Source organism: Bos mutus, chromosome 4, assembly GCF_027580195.1.
Source record: "Bos mutus isolate GX-2022 chromosome 4, NWIPB_WYAK_1.1, whole genome shotgun sequence".
NCBI lineage: Eukaryota > Metazoa > Chordata > Mammalia > Artiodactyla > Bovidae > Bos > Bos mutus.
Genome location: NC_091620.1, coordinates 48,055,941 through 48,076,352, shown reverse-complemented (window position 1 = coordinate 48,076,352; position 20,412 = coordinate 48,055,941). Strand labels below are relative to the sequence as shown.

The 20,412-nt window shown below is 41.6% G+C and overlaps 1 protein-coding gene across 5 annotated transcripts in view; it reads left to right on the top strand.

Moving 5' to 3' along the window:
• OSBPL3 (oxysterol binding protein like 3) overlaps window positions 1-20,147 on the top strand; it is a 199,657-nt gene extending 179,510 nt beyond the window's left edge. For all 5 annotated transcript variants that reach the window (XM_070369447.1, XM_070369445.1, XM_070369446.1 and 2 more), the window contains 5 exons: window positions 121-265; window positions 3,252-3,396; window positions 8,339-8,465; window positions 10,133-10,255; window positions 16,474-20,147. In XM_070369447.1, the coding sequence (XP_070225548.1) occupies window positions 121-265; window positions 3,252-3,396; window positions 8,339-8,465; window positions 10,133-10,255; window positions 16,474-16,570 (637 nt within the window). In that variant the 3' untranslated portion in view covers window positions 16,571-20,147. The remainder of the gene's footprint in view (window positions 1-120; window positions 266-3,251; window positions 3,397-8,338; window positions 8,466-10,132; window positions 10,256-16,473) is intronic.
• The last annotated feature ends 265 nt before the right edge of the window (window positions 20,148-20,412 follow it).

Genomic DNA, 20,412 nt, shown 5'->3' with positions numbered 1-20,412 from the left:
TGGTGTTAGGTCTGTAGTGAAGGAATAAGAAATTCATCACAGGACTTGTTTTTGAAATGCTTATTTGCATTTGCTGCTGACTCCTCTGGGAGCTGTAACTTTCCCTTTCTCTTCCTTTAGTTTTGGAGATCATTTTGAGTGGAACAAAGTGACCTCTTGCATCCACAACATCTTAAGTGGGCAGAGGTGGATCGAGCACTATGGAGAGATTGTCATCAAGAACCTGAATGACGATTCCTGCCACTGCAAAGTGAACTTTATAAAGGTAACCTCGGTGCCTGTGAGCTGTGGCCCCAGACAGGCCTTGGCAGAACTGGGCCTCAGAGCACAGGTCTTGGGGAACTTTTTACCTTCACTTTTGTGCCAGGGCCCCCTGGTCCCAGCCTTACCCCTCTCACTTGGACCAGGGTCACAGTCCCTCCCAGCCTCCTTCCTTCCTTTACTCCTCTGTGGTCTCTCCCCAGTGAGTCAGCCAGAGGGACCCTGTTGAAACATAAGTCATCATGATACAGTATGGATGAGCCTGGAAGACATTATGCTAAGTGAAATAAGCCAGACACAAAAGGACAAAAATGATTCCATTTATATGAGATACCTGGAGCAGCCAGATTCATAAAGACAGAAAGTAGGATGGTGATTTCCAGGGACTGGGAAGAGGAAGGAATAGGGAGTCATTATTTAATGGGCACAGAGTTTCAGTTTGGGAAGATGAAAAGTTCTGGAGGTATATAAGGCAATCGTTATGCAACTTTGTGAGTGTACATAGTGCAACTCAATTTTACATTAAAAAATGGTTGAAACAGTAAATATTATGTATGTTTTAGCACAGTTTAAAAAATGAAAGTCACATCATATTTGACCAAAACCTCTGACAGCTCCCATCTTTGTCAGAACAAACGCTTACATCCTTACAATGGCCCATGAGACCCAGTAGAGTCTACATTCCCCACCCCCATCACACACACACACACACACACACACCCCCCCCGTCCTCTCCAACCTCGACTCCTGCCACCCCTCATCCCCTTCCTTCCTCATCGTCCTCTAGCCGCACTGTCCTTTCTTTCTCTCCATTTCCTTCTGCTTGGGGTCCTCCAGATCCTTCCATCAGCCTTGTTAGTCACCCTCTTTCATATCTTTCTTTCATATGTTTTCTTCAGAGTGTTTATTACCACCTGCAGGTAGCTTGCTCGCTGTTGCTTTACTTGCTTATTTTCTGCTCCCCACACCCTCCTTGCTATTCCTGATTCCAGCAAAGCAGAAGCCAGATCTGTCTTGCCCACTTCTGTGGCCGATGCCTGGCAGTTTTGCCTAGCACACAGCAGAGTCTCGTGCACATTTAAGGATAAACGAACAGCTTTTCCTCAGGCAAAGAGCCTGGAATCATCTGCTTACCTATCCAACTTTCCATCTGCCTTGATTTGAGCCCGTTTCCCCACCTTCTCTCCCTCCTGAAATTCCCTCTTGCCTGTAAAAATCTCACATATACCAACTGGCCGTAAAGGGTTACCCTCCTCAAGGAGTATCTGCATCTAATTAAGGTCAAAATCATAAGCCAAGAGATTAGGTTCTAACTGTGGAATTTCCCACAGTACCTCTCTGTACCACCTATAGCAACTGGCGGGGGGGCATTATGGAGAGATGGCCTATAGGTCAAACTGGGTTGTAGATAGAATTAGTAGTGATTTGGCATAAAATAAGCTGGTGCTGGTGGTAAAGCATCAGCCTGCCAATGAAGGAGATATAACAGATGCAGGTTTGATCCCTGGATTGGGAAGATCCCCTGGAGGAGGACGTGGCAACCCATTCCAGTATTCTTGCCTGGAGAATCCCATGGACCCACGAGGCTGGCAGGCTATAGACCATGGAGTTGAAAAGAGTCGGACATGACTGAAGCAATGCAGCATGCAAAGATGACCCTGCCTTAAAAGCTTCATCTAAGGTCTTTCAAAAAAGAAGCAAAGGAGCCTGAATAAGGGGTATATATACCTGGGAGATTGACAGATAATAGATACATTGATTGATTGATCCAGGTGCAAGCTATCCTGCTCTCAGAAATTTCCCCAAAGAATGTGCTTCACTCCCATTTATACCATCCATGTGGTATTCATCTACTGAGGATCAGGGAACATATTTTCATAGCTATGAGAGATGAAAAGAATTAGAACACTGGATGTGCCTCTGGTATTGAAAAATAATTTGAAAGCAGCAGTTATGTGTGGAGCATGACTGCTTCTTTCTGTGGCTTCCCAATAAGTAATTGGACTTACTGACAAATATCTCTACAGAGAAAAATATGACTCCTGCTTTAGAATAAACTTAAAAGCTTGGACAGTGTTTGCTTTCCTTTTAACCTGACTAGAGAACTCGCTGTTACATTTCTGATTAATCTCTGAGGTACTGCTATACTCTGCCCTTCCTCCCATTTTTATTTTGGACTTGGAATGGGGAAGCTAGTCTACCAGATATGGCCTGGAAATTTCACTCTATTTTATTGGTTTCCAGATACGGATTCTATTTTGGCTGAAAATAGTAGTAGAATTTTTTGATTTATGGAGTCATGCCTTCTGGTCTTTTGCAGATTTTTAGGGCAAGCAAGGAAAATTGAAAAACTCAACTCTAGGGACTTAGCGCTCCCTCTGCTGACCGCAGTGTGGTACTGTATATGTAAAATCCACAAGGCTGGGCCTAGCTGAGCTGTTCTCAGTCCAGGACCAACTCAGTGGGAATGTGGATTGCATAAGGTTCCTATAAGTTAGATGAGCAGATCTGGTTTGGGGAAAAAAATAAATAGTAGAAACTGAAAGTTGATTGGTTTACAAACTTAAAAAAAAAAAATGGTTGTTTACAAAGGATTGTCTAGTTCCTTGAGAGAGTAAGTTATATGAGTTACATTTCTTTTAAATTGTAATAGAACCACAGTGACAGTCAGGGGACAGCTGTTCTGGAAGGGGCTTAAGGGTCAACCCCCACCTGGTGGATGATCCCTTCCTTCCTGCAGTGCATGATGTGAAAGTAGATAGAAAATTATGTCTTACACAATGTTGATTGAGCTACAACCTATAAATAAAGAGCTAGCTTTTAATTTTTATTAAATAATTAAAAGTATGAATTTTTAAAAAGCCAGAACCAACAAACCATATGCAGCATAGAATCATTCTTGCGGGTTTCTTTCCTCTTCCTTTTTTCTCTTAACATTCGTAATAAATTGACCCCAAAACACTAACAGATGACTCTCTTTTTACTCCTAGGCGAAATACTGGAGCACTAACGCCCATGAGATTGAAGGTACAGTGTTTGACCAGAGTGGAAAAGCAGTACATCGGCTCTTCGGGAAATGGCACGAGAGCATCTACTGCGGCGGCTCCTCCTCATCCGCTTGCATCTGGAGAGCAAGTTAGTATCTGGGTTCGCCAGGTGGAGCAAAGCGAGGGCGTGGCCAGAAGAACCCCCTGCGGGTGAACGTCAGCGTCCATTGAGTATATCCAGCCTCTCTTTGCGGAGAAGGCAATGGCACCCCACTCCAATACTCTTGCCTGGAAAATCCCGTGGACGGAGGAGCCTGGTAGGCTGCAGTCCATGGGGTCGCTAAGAGTCGGACACGACTGAGCGACTTCACTTTCACTTTTCACTTTCAGAAGGAAATGGCAACCCACTCCAGTATTCTTGCCTGGAGAATCCCAGGGACGGGGGAGCCTGTTGGGCTGCCGTCTATGGGGTCGCACAGAGTCGGACACGACTGAAGTGACTTAGCATAGCATAGCATAGCATAGCCTCTCTTTGAACTATGCTAGAGCTACGGGCTGGAGAAGGCAATGGCACCCCACTCCAGTACTCTTGCCTGGAAAATCCCATGGACGGAGGAGCCTGGTAGGCTGCAGTCCATGGGGTCGCTAAGAGTCAGACACGACTGAGTGACTTTACCTTCCCTTTTCACTTTCATGCATTGGAGAAGGAAATGGCAACCCACTCCAGTGTTCTTGCCTGGAGAATCCCAGGGACGGCAGAGCCTGGTGGGCTGCCGTCTCTGGGGTCACACAGAGTCGGACACGACTGAAGTGACTTAGCAGCAGTAGCAGCAGAGCAACTGGCTCTACTGTCATTCACCTAGTTATATCTCAGACTCATCCTCATGCTTATCAACAATACCTCTGTTGGACTGGTAAAGTCCTGGGTTCTTAATCCCAGAACAAAGCCATTGCTTATCTGTGGTTGCACATCATTCCTTTGCCTATACCAGGCACACAGGAAATGCTATTAGTGAAGTTCAAGAAGTCATTCTAGAGATAGGGAAACCTTACTGGAAAAGCAGAATGACCTACAAGAGTTAGGGGGTCCCCTAGATTTTCCCAATACCATAAACCACTCTAATCTCTCCTATAATTCTAGAAAGATGCTAAATTCATTAAGCAGATGGGGGGAGAAAGGGTATGGAAGCCAAAACTTCATAACACGTCCCCTAAAACATTTTAAGAGTTTAGCCCATCTTTTCATCTGATAAATATCTTCCTGAGTCATGGTTATATTCTAAAACCATTGCCCTTAGAGAGTACCCTTAAGATGCTTTAGTCTGATCAAAATAAAAAGAAAATCTAAAAAGGAAAGCCATTCTAATAGTGGCTTAAACCATTAGGATATGTACTATTACTTAAAAACAAGTGTGGAGGGTGTGGCCCTAGGGTTATTACATAGGCAACTTACCTGTCTCAAGAACATAGATCATTGAGAACACATTGTGCCTGCTAAGTCAATTCAGTTGTGTCTGACTCTTTACGACCCTATGGATCATAGCCCACCAGGCTCCTCTGTCCATGGGATTCTCCAGGCAATAATACTGGAGTGGGTTGCCATGCCCTTCTCCAAGGTATCTTCCCAACCCAGGGATTGAATCTGCATGTCTTATGTCTCCTGCATTGGCAGGTGAGTTCTTTACCAATAACACCACCTGCCACTCCCGATATGGCAGTTATAATTCTTCTCCTGGATGCAATATGATTGTTTCAGTTCAATATCATATTCTCATGTAAGCAGAGGAGATGTCAGGATGGAAGAGCTTTCTTCTGCTGTGACTCTTTTCTTCTCAGGAATGAAGAATTTCCTAGTATCCCCCAGCAAATGTATCTTTCTGTTTTGTCTGTCTCCTTTTTGTTGGTGGTGGTTTACGTTGGGAGGCCAAATGTGGTCCTTGTTACTCCATCTTACTCTTCTGGATTCAGAGTCTCCCACAAGGCTCTGCTCTTCTTTAAAAATTATTTATTTATTTATTATTTTCTTTATTTTTGGCTGCGCTGGGCCTTTGCTGCTTTGCGTGGGCTTTCTCTAGTTGTGGCGAGTGGGGACTATTCGTTGTGGTGTGCCGGCTTCTCATCATGGTGGCTTCTCTTGTCACAGAGCGTGGGTTCTAGGGCACGCAGGCTTCAGTAGTTGCAGCTCGTAGGCTCTAGAGCACAGTCTCAGTAGTTATGGAGCACGGGCTTAGTTGCTCCGAGGCATGTGGGATCTTCCCGGATCAGGAATCAAAACTGTGTCCCCTGCATTGGCAGGCGGATTCTTATCCACTGTGCCACCAGGGAAGTCCCCAAATGTATGTTTGTAACTTGTCAACCTGAAGTGGAACCAGATTCATCCCTTAATTGATCCTGTGCAACTGGGTCAGCAGGAGAGATTCTGATGACTTTAGATTAATTCCCTAGAAAGGGCATAAGGACACCTGAACAGATGAGTCAGCCATTAGCAAGAAAGAGAGATGACTGGAGAGTGGGCAGCCAACAATGTTTCTTTCAATGGGTAGTATCCACCCATTTCCACCGTCAGAGAGGTTGCCATGAAGCTAGAATGAATTGGCACCACTCGCCACCTCCCTGGCTTCAAAGGTTCAGAGGCACACGTAACATTTCATGAGTGAAACACTCATTCTCCTTTGCTTAAAGAATGTATTGCAGATGAGAGTCACCATCTGGTCCAGGTGTTAAAGCAGTACCTTGACAAAAGAACACTGTGTGAGCTGTTATTCTTGTTATTTATTGACTTTATGTCTCTGTTTATGGTTGTGAGCCTGGCCTGTCTGCAAGAAAAAAACCCACTGTCTCCACTCTGGAGACTAGGATGAGTTTTTGAGGGCACAATAGGAAGCTTTGCTATTATTTTTATGCTTAGGATCCAGAGAACTAGAATTAGACAAAATGGACTTCTGAAGCCTCAAAAAATGGGTCTGCAGAAAAGTTCACAGAAAGCATTTGTATTTGTATGTGTGGACAACTAGAGCAAAGGCTCGGAGTAGACTATATTTGATTAGTCTATATTTGATTTATCCAAGACATAAATTTAGGTATGTTTAGCTTGATTCTTAGCTGGAATTAAAATTAGGACAGCATGACTGCATTAATCTGCTTTGGCTGGTATAACAAAACACCACAGACTGGGTGGTTTAAACAGTAGAAATTCATTTTCTCACGGTTCCGAAGGCTGGGTACAGGCAAATTTGGGCTCTGGTCAGAGTCTTCCCTGTGGCTTGGCTGCAGGTGAGGGCCCACCCTTCTGACCTCATTTACCGTCATCAGTTCCTTTTTTTTTTTTATATGAAACTTTTAGTATTTTATTCATTTTCATAGTTTTACAGTATTAGTAAAAATAATGACCATTATAAATAAGTATAAAATGGAAGTTGATGAAAAAATAACCCCAAGTCTTCCTTGACTCCCACCCTCCCACCAAAAAACTAGCTAGTATATGGCAAATATCCTTTTCACATATTATCTTTAGGCATATATTCACTTTGTAGTGGTGGATGGTTTAGTCGCTAAGTCGTGTCTGACTCTTGTGATCCCACGGACTGTAGCCTGCCAGGCTCCTCTGTCCATGGTGTTTTCCAGGCAAGATTACTGGAGTGGGTTGCCATTTCCTTCTCCATCGTCATCAGTTCCTTAGAGACCTGATTTCCAAATACAGCCATGTCGGAGGTGGCGCTTTAACATATGAACTTTGAGAGAACGTAAACATCAAGTCAGACTGAAGTGACTTAGCAGCAGCAGCAGCGGCAAACATCAAGTCTAACATTCTGGCCCCCAGAATCATATCCTTCTTACGTGCAAAATGTATGTTTTCCACCTCAACAGCCCCAAGAGTCTTAACTCATTCCTGCATCAACTCTAGAGTCTCATTTAAATATCATCTAAATCAGGCATGGGTGAGATTGGAGGTGTGATTCATCCTCTCCAGCTATGAACCTATGAAACCAAAATGTGCTTCCAAAATACAGTGGCAGGATGAGCGTAGGATAGACATTCCCATTCCAAAGTGGGAAAGAAGAAAGAAGAAAGGGATGATGGGTTTTAAGTTAGCCCAAGACCTAGCAGGGCAAATGCCATTAGGTCTTAAGACTGGGGAACCTCCTCTTTGGCTTGATGCCCTACCCTCTGGGCGCACTGGGACACTGCCCAGCTCCCAAGACCCCCAGGGTTCTGGGTAGTGGCGGCTGGGCATGTTGAAGCTGCACAGTGGCCCAGCCCTTTGAGAAGTGGAAGCAGCCTTGCGCCCTGGGCCTGTGTGGTCTGGGCCTGTGGAGGGAGGGCAGCCTAATGTCTCTGAATCACCTTCAGAGTCATTCCTCCCTTTGCCTGAAGGTGGTGCATGTTTGCAGCTGGGCAGCTCTCTGGTTCCATCTGTAAAATAACAAGAGTCCAACAGCCTTGCTTCATTTAGTCCCGTTTTCTCGCCTTGCTTCATTTAGTCCCGTTTTCTCTGTCCCCTTTGGTTCCAGCTGACAGTGTTTCTGCTGATATAATCCCATCTCTATTCCTGGCTTCTCCTGAGATGGTTTAAAATTAAAATATGTAAGATTCGGAGAGGCCCTGCATTGAGGAAAGGAGGAGCAGAAATGAAAGTAAAGCATAACATTTATTGACCTCTTGCTATGGGTCCAACACTATTCTAGGTACTAGACAGTTTCAGAAGAATTTGACATCTCTTAAATGAAAATGGATTCTCTAGAGTGAGAGTCTTGTTAGTAAAAATGGACCTGGAGTTCTTTTCAGCATGCTTATTTTTGTAACAAATTATTTTTATAACTTACAATTCTATAGAAACATTTTGATATTTAACAAATTTGGATTGCACAAAGAAGGCCTTAGCTTTGTAGGCAGAAGGAAACTTATAGAAAGGAAAATTTATAGAGAAAAATTCAGAACCTCTTTGTAAGCCAGAATGTTTTAATAGAAATGGAAGAGGTTGGAGCTGAGAGAAAAAAACTGTAGCAGGTCTGAGATGAAAAAGGTGAAAGAATTAAAATGTGATGTGAATGCAATTCAAGTTAGAGATGAACGATCTCTCTTTCTTTTAGATCCCATGCCAAAAGGCTATGAGCAATATTATGGCTTCACACAGTTTGCACTAGAATTAAATGAAATGGATCCATTGTTAAAGTCTTTATTACCACCTACCGATACTCGATTCAGGCCAGATCAAAGGTAAGGATATTTTTCAGGTCTTTATCCTCCAGAGATGTGAAACTATAAAAAGGCTTAGTAACATCTTCTAGGCCACCAATGGAGCCTAAAAGAGAGAGATTCTGTCATCAAGAGTAGAAGTCTAGGGGGACTGTAAGCAACCTTGTGGAAGGAGCAGAGCCCAGCTTAAAGCAGTGTGTGGCATGACCTTTATTCACCAGTAGATTCCCGTTTCTATTGAAATAAATTTTTCAAAAGTTTTTTTAAAAGAGTGTTCTTACATATAGTAATAAAAAATACACTTACTATGTATTTGAAAGAATAAAAGCATTCAGTTCCTTGGCCCTTGAATTTAAACTATTTTGGTGCATTGAAATCTAACTTCTGATCCTAGGTTTGAGGCTGACAAGCTGTATGACATATGCTAAGTCTTTTAACCTTTCTCAGTCTCAGTTTCCAACTCTGTAAAATGGAAAGCATAATGTCTGCCCTAAGGCCTATCTCTTTAAGACTCAAAACCAAGGGGAAAAAAGAAAATTTCACTTTATTTTAAAAAACCCAGCATCCTTCTTCATGGTAAAATAAATAAAATGTATACCTAGAATCAACAGATTTATGACTGAGCAGCTTACTTCATGATTTGGTTCTAGAAATCAAGATCAATCCATTTGGGGAAAAAAACAAAAAATAGACATAGGAAAATGAACAGTTTACAAGCTATGAAGTGCAGGTATCTCCTAACTATATGAAATGATACTCAGTCTTGCTCAGAGAAATGTAAAACTTTAAAAACCATGCTGTTATACCATTTCTTTACCCATCAGATGGCAAAGACTCGAAGGTTTGATGTACTCTGAGGGTACAGGGAAGAGGCATTCCAGTACCACTGCTGGTGGGAATGTAAATTGCTAGAATCCCTGTAAAGGGCAGTTAGTAATAGACATATTGCAAACTCACCTTTTTACCCAGCAGTTCCAATTCTAGAATCATCTCCTTATACATAAACTAACACATGTGAAAAATGGCAATTGTACACAGTCCTTCACTGCAGCATTAATTATAACGTAAAAAAGATTGAGACCATCTCAAATATCTATCAGTGGAGAATTGTTTAAATAAATTCAGGTATACCCACATAACTGAATATTATATATCTATTAAAAAATCTAGAGATCTCTAAAAGAGATCTATGTACTACCAAGAAAGATCTCCAAGATATATTGTTAAGTAAAACAAAGCAAGAAAAAAGAAACCAAACCAAGAAAGTATGCACAGTATGTGTAGCCTGCTTCCATTTCTGTTCTAAAAGGGAGGTGAGAATGTATGTTAATGTTTGTTTATATATGAATAAGAAATCTCTAGACGGATGCACAAGAAACTAGTCACGGTGGGCTACCCACGGTGGGTGGGGTAGGAAGGAAACAGGTAGAATTGAAGACAGGAACGAGAGGAAGATTTTGCCCCAAATTCCTTTTTATAGATATAATTTTTTGAACCATGTCTGTATCACCAGTTCATAGCACAGTGTCATCCCTCACTACTTCCAAGTGATGTTTAAGGGTTGGGACGTATCTTATTTTACAGGAGGATATTCTGAATATCCAGTCTGTACATGTGCAGTTCTGGTAGTAATGATGGTTCCATTTTTTGGCATTTATATTCCTTCATCTTTTCCCTTAATGTCTCAGGTTTCTAGAAGAAGGGAACTTAGAAGAAGCTGAAATACAAAAGCAGAGGATTGAACAGCTGCAGAGAGAAAGGCGGCGGGTCTTGGAAGAAAATAAGGTGGAGCACCAGCCGAGGTTTTTCAGGTGTGTAAATGGTGGGGTCCTACGGGTCATTGTTGGCAGGTACTGGTGACACCCGTTGCTTCTGGACTGAGGAGAGTGGATGGGGTGTCCCCTCCCCGTGAGAGTGTTCTCAGCACTTTCCCTGCTTCACAGTGGTGACGTCTGTCCTTTGCCAGGGCCGGTCTTTGTGTGGACACTGCCTCCGCCCTCAGTCGTCCTGCTTTTTTTGCATCCCTTGCTCTTTCCCTATGCCTCTCAGCACCTCCCACAGGACTTTGCAGAGAGGTGCTCAGTAAGAGTTTATGGGAGAAGCAAAGAGACCAACCAAACCCAGCTCCCAATACCAGGCCAGTCTGTTCAGACGGGGTCTAAGATTGATTTCTCTGCATCCCCTCTCATGAGTATAGGGCTTCCCTGATAGCTCAGTTGGTAAAGAATCCACCTGCAATGCAGGAGACCCCAGTTCAATTTCCTGGGTCAGGAAGATCCCCTGGAGAAGGGATAGGCTACCCACTCCGGTATTCTTGGGCTTCCCTTGTGGCTCAGTTGGTAAAGAATCCACCTGCAATGCGGGAGACCTGGGTTTGATCCCTGGGTTGGAAAGATCCCCTGGAGAAGGAACAGCTATCCACTCGAGTATTCTGACCTAGAGAATTCAATGGACTGTATAATCCTTGGAATCGCAAAGACTCAGACACAACTGAGCGACTTTCATTTTCTCATAAGTATATTCTGTACAGTGATGGAGATAATTAACCGTCATCAAAGTAGAAATTCCAAGTACTAATTCTTGAGTTGCAGAAGTTCCAATATACTGGGGCTTAGATTTGGAACATTTACTATCATTTTAAAAATAACTGGCTAGAAGGCTCTTATTAAAAATAGGCTGAAAGTTTAGAAGGGACATCCAAGATCGTCCGCCCTTCACCTCCTCTTTTATTAACTGAGAAGAGGTGAAGGACCAGGGGACATAGGTGATCTGTGGAAGGACCCAGTGGACTGTCCCAGACAGGGGCCTGGCTCTCTTGACTACAGGCCAGGGCGCAATATGGTTCTGGGGTTTTTTCCAACAAGTTTTTCTGGGGTTTTAGCAATAAGTTATGTTTTATCCCCCCAGTATAATATTCTTTCCCCTCAAGTTGGTGTGGATTTTGATCACACACTAAGGATTTGAGTGATTGAAGATCAGTATAGTAGAGTTTTATCCTGGAATATTCACAGCTTCATTTAAACATTTAATGAATACGTTTCCTTAAATTATTTTTTTCAGAAAGGCAATGGATAGGTAAATGGATAGACTAACAGACTGATCAGTTGATTTTACTAATATTTGTTAAAGAGGTTCGCTACAGTATTTTTAGGATCATTAAATATTGTGGGTAACCAAACTGTCTCAAGAACTAGATAAGGAGATTGATCAACTTGACCTGATATGAGAACCTGAAAAATCTTCATAAAGTCTGTGGAGCTCTATGGGAATTGAACTACCATTTAAATGCAAAATATAAAATGTTACCTAGGCTGTCGCTTCAACCATGTAAGAATTTTGTCTGGAATAGAGAAGGACCAAACAGTGGCAGCTCTTCTTCTTTTTGATTATCTATAAAATTATCAGAGTATTGGATGTGGCAGGTAAAAATGTGAGAAAAGGTGGGAATTGTTCAGCAGTAGCAGTCCTGGAACTGTTCCAATTAGAAGCTGGCAGAGATGACAGAGAGGAGGAGTATGGGGACTTAGATGTTTCCGTTGACACTAAGGAGTCACCAAAGTATTAATGGAAATTCCAAGTGGAAACTACAGCTCTGGCAGCTTTAGTCATCTTTGTTTCAAAGAAAAATATCTGATATGCAGATTGACTTATTTTAAACACATCCCTTTATTGGAATAGGGAAACAATTGTGATAAAAATCCATGTTCCTCTTATGGTTGCTGGGATAAGACTGGGAGAAAGAGATAGTTAGGGAGTTTGGGATCGACAGATATACACTGCTATATTTAAAATGGATAACCAGTAAGGACCTATTGTATAACACAGGGCACTCTGCTCAATGTTTTGTGGCAGCCTGGATGGGAGAGGAGTTTGAGAGAAAATGGATACATGTATGCTAAGTCACTTCAGTCGTGTCCGACTCTGTGCAACCCCATAGACGGCAGCCCACCAGGCTCCCCCGTCCCTGGGATTCTCCAGGCAAGAACACTGGAGTGGGTTGCCATTTCCTTCTCCAATGCATGAAAGTGAAAAGTGAAAGTGAAGTCGCTCAGTCGTGTCTGACTCTTAGCGACCCCATGGACTGCAGCCCACCAGGGTCCTCCATCCATGGGATTTTCCAGGCAAGAGTACTGGAGTGGGGTGCCATTAATGGAGCCATATACATGTATCCTGGAGAAGGCAATAGCACCCCACTCCAGTACTCTTGCCTGGAAAATCCCATGGATGGAGGAGCCTGGTGGGCTGCAGTCCATGGGGTTGCTAAGAGTCAGACACGACTGAGCGACTTCACTTTCCCTTTTCACTTTCATGCATTGGAGAAGGAAATGGCAACCCACTCCAGTGTTCTTGCCTGGAGAATCCCAGGGACGGGGGAGCCTGGTGGGCTGCCGTCTATGGGGTTGCACAGAGTCGGACACGACTGAAGTGACTTAGCAGCAGCAGCAGCATACACTTAAAATGGATTATATGTGTATAATGGACTCAGTCAGCTGAGTCCGTTTGCTGTCCACCTGAAACTATCACAACATTGTTAATTGGCTATACCCCAATACAAAATTAAAAAAAAAAAAAACTATGTTCCTAAGAATGTGGATAAATATGTACTCCTCACTTTTTCTAAAACATGTGACAGTATCAGTCAACATTACAAGTGCACATACTCTTTGACCCAGATGTTTTAACTTACAGGAATTTTTAATATAATAAATCTCACACACATACAAAATAACATATGTTTTGTTTATAATAGCTAGAGGTTGACAACACAGTGTCCACCAGTCAAGTACCTGTTAAATCGTGGTCCATCCCCACAATGGAATATCATGCAACTGTTTAAAAAGGAAACGAGGAATTCCTTTTTGCCAGAGAAACCAAACTTTCCCTGCAGAAGACAAATGGTGAATATTAACTTTGCAAGGTGTGAGGCCTCAATAGTGATGACTCAACCCTGCTGTGCAATGCGAAAGCAGCAATAGTGAATACTTGAATGAACAGGCATGGTATGTTCCGATTAAATGGAATTGCAAAGATAAGCCAGCTGCTGGATTTGGCCATTAAGCTATAGTTTGCTGATCTTATTTTGACAATGGAAAAGGATTACAAGTATATATGTTATGTAAAAACTTAAGGGGTAGGACACCATCCAGGGCTACCATTGTATGAAAAAAAGGAGAGGAGTGGAGCATGCATGTGCGTGCATGCAAGCTCACACACATGGAATTTCTCTGAAAGAGTGAAGCTGCTAAGATTATTGTCTCTGAGGAAAACCAGGATGCTGGGAGTAGGATGGAAAAATTCAGCTCTCCACTCTTAAGAACCTTTTGAATTTGGGTCTATGTAATATCTAGTATTATACGATTATACAGTGGAAGTGACAAATAGAGTCAAAGGAATTAGATTTGAGAGTGTCTAAAGAACTATGGGCAGAGGTTTGTGACATTGTATAGGAGGCAGTGATCAGGACCATCCCCAAGAAAAAGAAATACAAAAAAGGCAAAATGATTGTCTGAGGAGGCCTTACAAATAGCTGAGAAAAAAAAGAGAAGCAAAAGGCAAAGGAGAAAAGGAAATATATATCCATCTGAATGCAGAGTTCCAAAGAATAGCAAGAAGAGATAAGAGAGACTTCCCCAGTGATCAGTGCAAAGAAATAGAAGAAATCAGTGCAAAGAAAACAGTAGAATGGGAAAGACTAGAGGTCTCTTCAAGAAAATTAGAGATACCAAGGGAACTTTTCATGCAAAGATGGGCCCAATAAAAGACAAAAACAGTATGGACCTAACAGAAGCGGAATATATTGAGAAGAGGTGGCAACAATACTCAGAAGACTTATACAAAAAAAGATCTTCATGACTCAGATAACCATGATGGTGTGATCACTCACTTAGAGCCAGACATCCTGGAGTGAGAAGTCAAATGGGCCTTAGAAAGCATCACTATGAACAAAGCTAGTGGAGGTGATGGAATTCCAGTTGAGCTATTTCAAATCCTAAAAGATGATGCTTTGAAAGTGCTGCGCTCAATATGCCAGCCAATATGGGAAACTCAGCAGTGGCCACAGGACTGGAAAAGGTCAGTTTTCACTCCAGTCCCAAAGAAAGGCAATGCCAAAGAATGCTCAAACTATTGCATTTGCACAATTGTATTCATCTCACACGCTAGCAAAGTAATTCTCAAAATTCTCCAAGCCAGTCTTTAGCAGTACGTAAACCAAGAACTTCCAGATGCTCAAGCTGGATTTAGAAAAGGCAGAGGAACCAGAGATCAAATTGCCAACATCCGTTGGATCATCGAAAAAGCAAGAGAATTCCAGAAAAACATCTACTTCTGCTTTGTTGACTATCCCAAGGCGTTTAACTGTGTGGATCACAATAAACTGTGGAAACTTCTTAAAGAGATGGGAATACCAGACCACCTGACGTGCCTTTTAGGAAATCTGTATACAGTTAGAACTGGACATGGAACAACAGACTGGTTCCAAATAGGGAAAGGAGTACATCAAGGCTGTTTATTGTCACCCTGCTTAGCACTTATATGCAGAGTACATCATGAGAAACACTGGGCTGGATGAAGCACAAGCTGGAATCAAGATTGCTGGGAGAAATATCAATAACCTCAGACATGCAGATGATACCACCCTTATGGCAGAAAGTGAAGAGGAACTAAAGCGCTTCTTGATGAAAGTGAAAGAGGAGAGTGAAAAAGTTGGCTTAAAGCTCAAAATTCAGAAAACGAAGATCATGTCATCCAGTCCCATCACTTTATGGCAAATAGATGGGGAAACAGTGGTTGACTTTATTTTTCTGGGCTCCAAAATCACTGCAGATGGTGACTGCAGCCATGAAATTAAAAGACGCTTACTCCTTGGAAGGAAAGTTATGACCAACTTAGACAGAATATTAAAAAGCAGAGACATTACTTTGTCAACAAAGGTCCGTCTGGTCAAGGCTATGGTTTTTCCAGTGGTCATGTATGGATATGAGAGTTGGACTATAAAGAAAGCTGAGTGCAGAAGAATTGATGCTTTTGAACTGTGGTGTTGGAGAAGACTCTTGAGAGTCCCTTGGACTGCAAGGAGATCCAACCAGTCCATCCTAAAGGAAATCAGTCCTGAACATTCTTTGGAAGGACTGATGTTGAGGCTGAAACTCCAATACTTTGGCCACCTGATGTGAAGAACTGCCTCATTAGAAGAGACGCTGATGTTGGGGAAGGATTGAAGGCAGGAAGAGAAGGGAACAACAGAGGATGAGATGGTTGGATGGCATCACCGCTCAATGGACATGAGTTTGAGCAAGCTCTGGGAGTTGGTGATGGACAGGGAGGCCTGGCGTGCTGCAGTCTATGGGGTTGCAAAGGGTTGGACATGACTGAGCGATCGAACTGAACTGAAAGTGAAAGAAAGTGAAGTCGCTCAGTCGTATCCGACTCTTTGCGGCCCCATGGACTGTAGCCTACCACGTTCCTCCCTCCATGGGATTCTCCAGGCAAGAGTACTGGAGTGGGTTGCCATTTCCTTCTCCAGGGGATCTTCCCAACCCAGGGATCTAACCCGGGTCTCCCACATTCCAGGCAGACGCTTTAGCCTCTGAGCCACTGGGGAAGCCCAACTTTGAGTGACATCTAGTCAAATAGTTAACCAAGGCTGTTAACTCTAGACTGTGATGACTTCCAATTCCTTTCCTTTTTACTCTTAATTTATTATTTGATTTGAACAACCTGATTGATTTGCAGCATTTACATAGTCATACTCAAGCCATATTTTCTGTACCACAGACTCTTCCCTCACCTGTTTGTCTCAGGAGTACCATTTCTCACAGCCTTTAAGTTTGAGAAGCCGAAGTCAGAAGTAGCTAAACAGTCCAGTTCTGGACCACAGGGACAGAGTGTGCAGATGCAAATGATAATCTGGACGGGCAGCAGCGGGGGACGGGTGGAGGCCCGGGCAGGGCAGAGAGGAACTGAAAAGGGAAATAGAGACTATGACGATCTTGTCAAGAGCCTTCAACAAATTCTTTCACTTCCACAGGAAATCCATTGATGACTCTTGGGTGAGCAACGGCACCTACTTGGAACTTAGGAAAGATTTTGGTTTTTCCAAACTGGACCATCCTGTCTTGTGGTGAAAGAGGAAAGAACAAGACATCTTTGTGCTTCTCCTGCATTTGCTTTCTGAAGCCACCGTCTTGTGTCTGTATATTTAAACAATATTATCTAGAATGATCACTTGTGCTTCTTAGCTTAGCGTTGTAAGTATTTAAGTATATATTTTCTTCAGTAGGTTTCTTTACAATTTCAAATGTTATCATGATTGTTTATATGAATGTAGAACACCTTGATATTTCTTTTTATATATAAACTATTTAATAAAAATAAAAGATTGAATGTTAATGTGTGGGTTAAAAAAGAAACTTTAACACTAATTTTCCAAAGGTTAGGAAAATTCTAATTAAATTTATGCCTTATAAAATTAGGTTGTAAAGAAAATCCATCTCTCCCAGGTGCATTAAGAAAAAAGAATACCTAGGGTTACTCACCCATGCATAAGCTACCCAGGTTTATTTTGGTAGCTCAGGTATCTTTTTGCCTCAGACAGCTTTTGAATTGCTCACACAGAACAATTCTGCTGGTGCTGGAGTCTGAAGAATACTCGTATTTGCATTTCAGTGACTGGAGAGAATGGTATAAGATGAGTGAGATATGTTTTTATATAAGATGGGTGTGGTACCTTCTCAAAGAGGGAAACATTTGAAGTCATCCCTCCCTATAGTTTCATTGCCTATGTGCAAAATCATACAGAGAAAGTGTTGATAATTTGAGAAATCCCTATTTTTTAAATATCATAATGAATTCCCAAACAGTAGGAAATTTCTCCTTAGAGTTAAATCATTACAAGTTAAAAAAACTGTTTTCCTACTCCACCCCAACCTCCCCCACTATTTGCCCACATATCTGTTGAACGTGGAATGACCCAATTTAGTGTTAAAATACACAGGGGATTCCACATGGCAGTTTGACTTTCCAGAAGTTTAATAAAGTAGCTGATTGTTTTAAGTAACTCAACACATTTTCCTTAAATACTGTTTTGGTATTTTCTACCTCTTAATAAGCAATGTATTTTAGATCTTGTATTAAAAAGTTTGACCATCTGCCTTATAGAAAAATGTAGAGAATTGAGTTCTTCCTTTGTGCTGTGTTCTGATAAAGCTTTAAATGTCTTCTTATCCCCTTCCTACACTTTCTTCTTAACTCATATCACTCATTTGTGAGTTTTGCAGCAGTCTTGAATGATACAGATTATAACTACCAAAAGGAGAAACTTTGCCTTTTTAAATGTGTTATTGCCAATTACAATAATAGAATATGTGCAGTAGTTGAATTCTGTGATCAAAGCAGTTCCAATTTCTGCCCGTATTACTTTAAAACCAAAGCTTGAGTTTTAAGCATTTTCCTCTAAAGTCCATAACAACCCTATGGGATATCAAGTAAAATGATGCGGTAAAAAAAAATTTCTCCAGAAAACATTTTTAGATATTTAAATAACATCAAAGAATGCTATGAGTGAAAAATCAAATAAGTAATGGGAAAAAGCATGCACTGTTTTTCAGTGTCACACAAACAACTAGTTAGAGAGTGTTCCATTTTCAAAATAGAGTTAAAGTGGATCACTGGCCTTTTGGAATCTGCAAGTGACTAGCATTTTAAAATAATATGCGATTCATTAAATATTGCTTTCATCCATTTCATTTTATCAAGACGTCGAGATGAACACAGTGAGAATATCATTTCCATTTCTAATGAAAACGATCAAATTCTTTGGTATGGGCTTTGTTCTTTTCTTTTCAAGCTTGTATCAGAATTCTGCTCACAGACAGGAAGAAGAGGCCTGTGGATTTTAAGGGTACTCCAGGGGAAAACAAATCTCATTTTCACAGTGTGAAGGTAAATGCAGAACTTGAGTAATACTGACTGCGGCAGAGGTTGGCTCAAAACAAGAACAAAACATGCAGCCTGAATGGATGTAGCTTTGTCATGAGGTCTTTGGCAAGTCTTTAATTGTCCCAGTTGCTATTTCAATTGATCTTATATTTCATTTTGTAATCACAAGGATCAAGGGACCAAACATCACCTTTGTAGTCATTTGAGATGGGAGTGTGGATAAATTTGAATATGCATGCCAATTTTAAAACCTATTAGTACCCACCTCTATAAAGGGTTTTTCTGACATTTAAATGGCTTGGTGATACATCCTATTATAATCCTCAAATTCCCTTGAGGGGGAAACAGCTTCTTTTTTCCTTCAGTCTCTACTCTCAAAAGCACCTTCTCAACCTAATTTGTATCTCAAGGACATTTTATAGTCTTAAGATGAAGGAAGCAGAAACATGGCATTGTTTGAGGACTGAGGCAGAACTGACTTTTCCAGATTTTGGATCTCCCAATTACATAATGCCAATCACTTCATCGCTGAAGGTACACGTTGTAACCTCTATTTTATTCCTGGTCATCCCATCCCAAATGTATGGTGAACCACACTGCTGTTCTTGGAAATGGGACCGCGTGCAGTCCAGTTTCCCACATTACACCCCAGGTAACGTGGTGCTGCTGCCCCTGCTGGTCGTCCCAAGCTGCAAGAGATGCTTTTCAGGAAGGGGCCACAGTCTCCTGTGTAGCCAGGCAGATCACTCCCTCCCCAGGTCCCAAAGCCTAAGATGGTATTTCCTGGAGTGAAATGTAATAATCAAAGTCTCAGTGCAGCTTCTTTCTCCATGCCATTCACCTCCTAGAGGCCAGGCTGGTTCTGGTACTAACTAAACAGACGGAGTTCACTTTAAGACAACCGTCATTATCCCCACAGAATGCCCAGACAGCCCCCACAGCCTCATGTGCTTCCTATAGACTCTCTGAGAGAGTAAAATAGACAAACCATTCATTAAAAAAAATATTTACTTCATTTGGGCTGCTGCTTTTCTCACATCCTATTTTTAATTACTTCCAGTAAATCATTGACTTGGGCTTCAAGCACTGTCCTTCTGTGTTTTCCACATTTATGACGAGTGACCTTGTCCTACCATTAATAATGTCAACACTAAAAGAAAAATGATAAAGGTTCTGTTTGGTTGTTGAAACTTGTTGTAGGTCTAATACTTATCCTGTAAATTATATTATGCCTTCCGCTATCATAGAATTTCTCAGACCTTTTAGTTATGAATAGGAGCAATAAGCAGTTGTATTGACATAATTTATTTAAGTGTCTTTAATTTTGATATTAACATTGGCATAACTCTATTTTTGCTACCAAATGATAGCTATTTTCATGTGCTCAACTTTCCCTACATTGTATTAATCTGTTGCTTGGTGTTTGTCTCTATTTTTCTTTTTTGGAAATATAGACCATATAAGTATCTGCAAATTGCAGCAGTCTGAAATGCAAACCATTTTCAGGAACTTTGGTTTTGAGGAATGCAATGATCAGAGGTTGTTAATTTATTTGTGATGATTTTATCTTTGTCTCTTACCCTCAGAAGATACTATTTTTTTTAATGGATTTTGTAAATCTTTCATCTAACTGTTTATAAGATTATTTTCTGTTTAAAATTCCAGCCTTCCACCCATCCGCCGAGGCCTCCCCCAAAAGCTCCAACTAATTTGCTTTTTCCCCACGTGTAGCTAGTTGACTGAATAAATAACATGGAAAAAGGCTGCCCCTGTCGTTGTGTTTCCAGGTTAATGGGCATATGTGGCTGTTGATGGGACAGAGCAAGACTCCAGCTGAGATTCTTGAGGGAGAAACACACAAGATTAACTAAAGTGATGGGGTTGGAAATAAAAAAAATACCCCAGGACCCAAAGAACCCTGGAAACTTTGGCAAAAGTTGCCATATTTTTGGTCTGAACATTTCCGAGATATACTGCAAATGTAGGTCCCCCACCATTGGGACAAGAATCTGAGGGGGGCAGCTGGAGC